This window comes from Cyprinodon variegatus, unplaced genomic scaffold (genome assembly GCF_000732505.1).
Source record: "Cyprinodon variegatus isolate N-32 unplaced genomic scaffold, C_variegatus-1.0 Scaffold1781, whole genome shotgun sequence".
Classification (NCBI taxonomy): domain Eukaryota; kingdom Metazoa; phylum Chordata; class Actinopteri; order Cyprinodontiformes; family Cyprinodontidae; genus Cyprinodon; species Cyprinodon variegatus.
This window is the reverse complement of record NW_015152234.1, coordinates 16475-18053: the sequence shown is the minus strand read 5'-3', so window position 1 is coordinate 18053 and position 1579 is coordinate 16475. Positions and strand designations below refer to the sequence as shown.

The window sequence follows — 1579 nt, the reverse complement described above, 5'->3', positions numbered from 1 at the left end:
CAGCATCACTGCTGAGGATGCTGGAGGTTACAGATGTCAGATTCAGGATGGAGGCAGCTCTGATCCAGATGTGTATCTAAATCTGATGAGCAGTGAGTGATCTGAACTGACTCTGTGTTCCTGATGATATCAGTCCTTCCTAACCTGGAAATATAAATGGTCTTTGTTGGTTTTCTCATTTCAGTCTCTCCAGTAGAAGCTGATCCAACAGGGAATAATATCACATTACTCTGTTCTCTGCTCAGATACAGCTCATTGGGTTCTTGTCCAGAGAACAGCCTCCTCTGGGTGGATGAGACAGGAACTGGTCTGACTGGTGAAGGTGTTGGGTACCAGCTTAGACAGACTGGCTGTGATTCTTATCTCACTGGGAAGCTTCAGAGCAGCAGCAGCAGAAGATACACCTGCCAGTTTGTTGATGGAAACACAGTGAAGATAGAAGCTCACTACCAGCTGGAAGGTATGATGTCATCTTATTAAGATAAAATAGAAAGTCTGTGATTAAATCTATGTTGTGTTAAAACAAACAGATATCTGTTTACATTTAAGTCAAATTATGTTTTTTGCCATGGTTATGTATTATAATATTGGAATCACCCAAGCAGATCTTCCCAAAAACACCAACATCATCATCCTCCTTGGAGCAGTGATCGGCGTTCTGCTTCTGCTGGTTGTTCTGGCTGCTGTTTTCATCAAACGCAGGAAAACCAGAGTTAAAGAGGAACATAAAACCACAGCAGGTACTGGATCTTTAATTTACAGAGGGAACCTATGATGTCGGCAAATATACAAGTGTTTATTAGTTATTTTCTATTATTTTTTTATTTCTACATGATTGTAATAAAGGGTAAATAAAGGGTACAACATTCAAACCTGTTACATAATCAGCTTAAGCAACTTTGTTTGGATGAAAATAATGACATTCTCAGACCGCAGAAATATTCATAAAAGGGCAAAGGAAAGAATTATACATTTTTTCTCCATATAATTTCTCATCCTGCTCTCCCTTTGGATAGCATCCAGGGTGGGACTAAGACTTCAGAGGCCTTTGGGGGCAATTATTGATTTATTAGTGATTGAAGTCAGAGTGAACCTTGACCTGTGTCACATGACTGTCAGGAAATGAATGGTAGTCAGGGTTCTAACTACTGTGGTAAGGTGCTTCTCTGTCAGCTTGTTGTGTATTTGTTATCAATTCAAGTAAACTTTCTATCTATTATTATCATTTCCCTCAGTGCAAAAAGCTGCATTTCTTCTCTTATTAGCTCATTTCTGATTCCGAAATCTTGTGAAATACTTTTCACAGAATAAGGAAGAACTGTTTCCATAGTAACCATAGTGTGGTAAACTATTACTGTTTCAGAGAAAAGGGGAAGCTAGAAATATTTTTTTTTTTCTTTTCATTCAGAGGATCAAGATTCAGCCCATGGAAGTCATCAGTGTGTGAGTATTGATACAATCCAATTAGTTTCCCATAGAGTTAACAGACTGTGAATAAAATGGCTGTATGTTAGATGTTTAAAAAATAGCCACTATGTTTTAACACCAAAACAGTTAAGATGTCCTACTTGCTGCTTAT

At 38.1% G+C, this 1579-nt stretch overlaps 1 protein-coding gene across 1 annotated transcript in view; it reads left to right on the top strand.

Moving 5' to 3' along the window:
- The window catches only part of LOC107104535, a 70871-nt gene extending 69377 nt beyond the window's left edge, over positions 1 to 1494 (top strand). Inside the window, exons 3-6 of the mRNA XM_015404547.1 lie at positions 1 to 92; positions 185 to 460; positions 606 to 740; positions 1409 to 1494. Coding sequence (XP_015260033.1) covers positions 1 to 92; positions 185 to 460; positions 606 to 740; positions 1409 to 1494 — 589 coding nt within the window. The remainder of the gene's footprint in view (positions 93 to 184; positions 461 to 605; positions 741 to 1408) is intronic.
- The last annotated feature ends 85 nt before the right edge of the window (positions 1495 to 1579 follow it).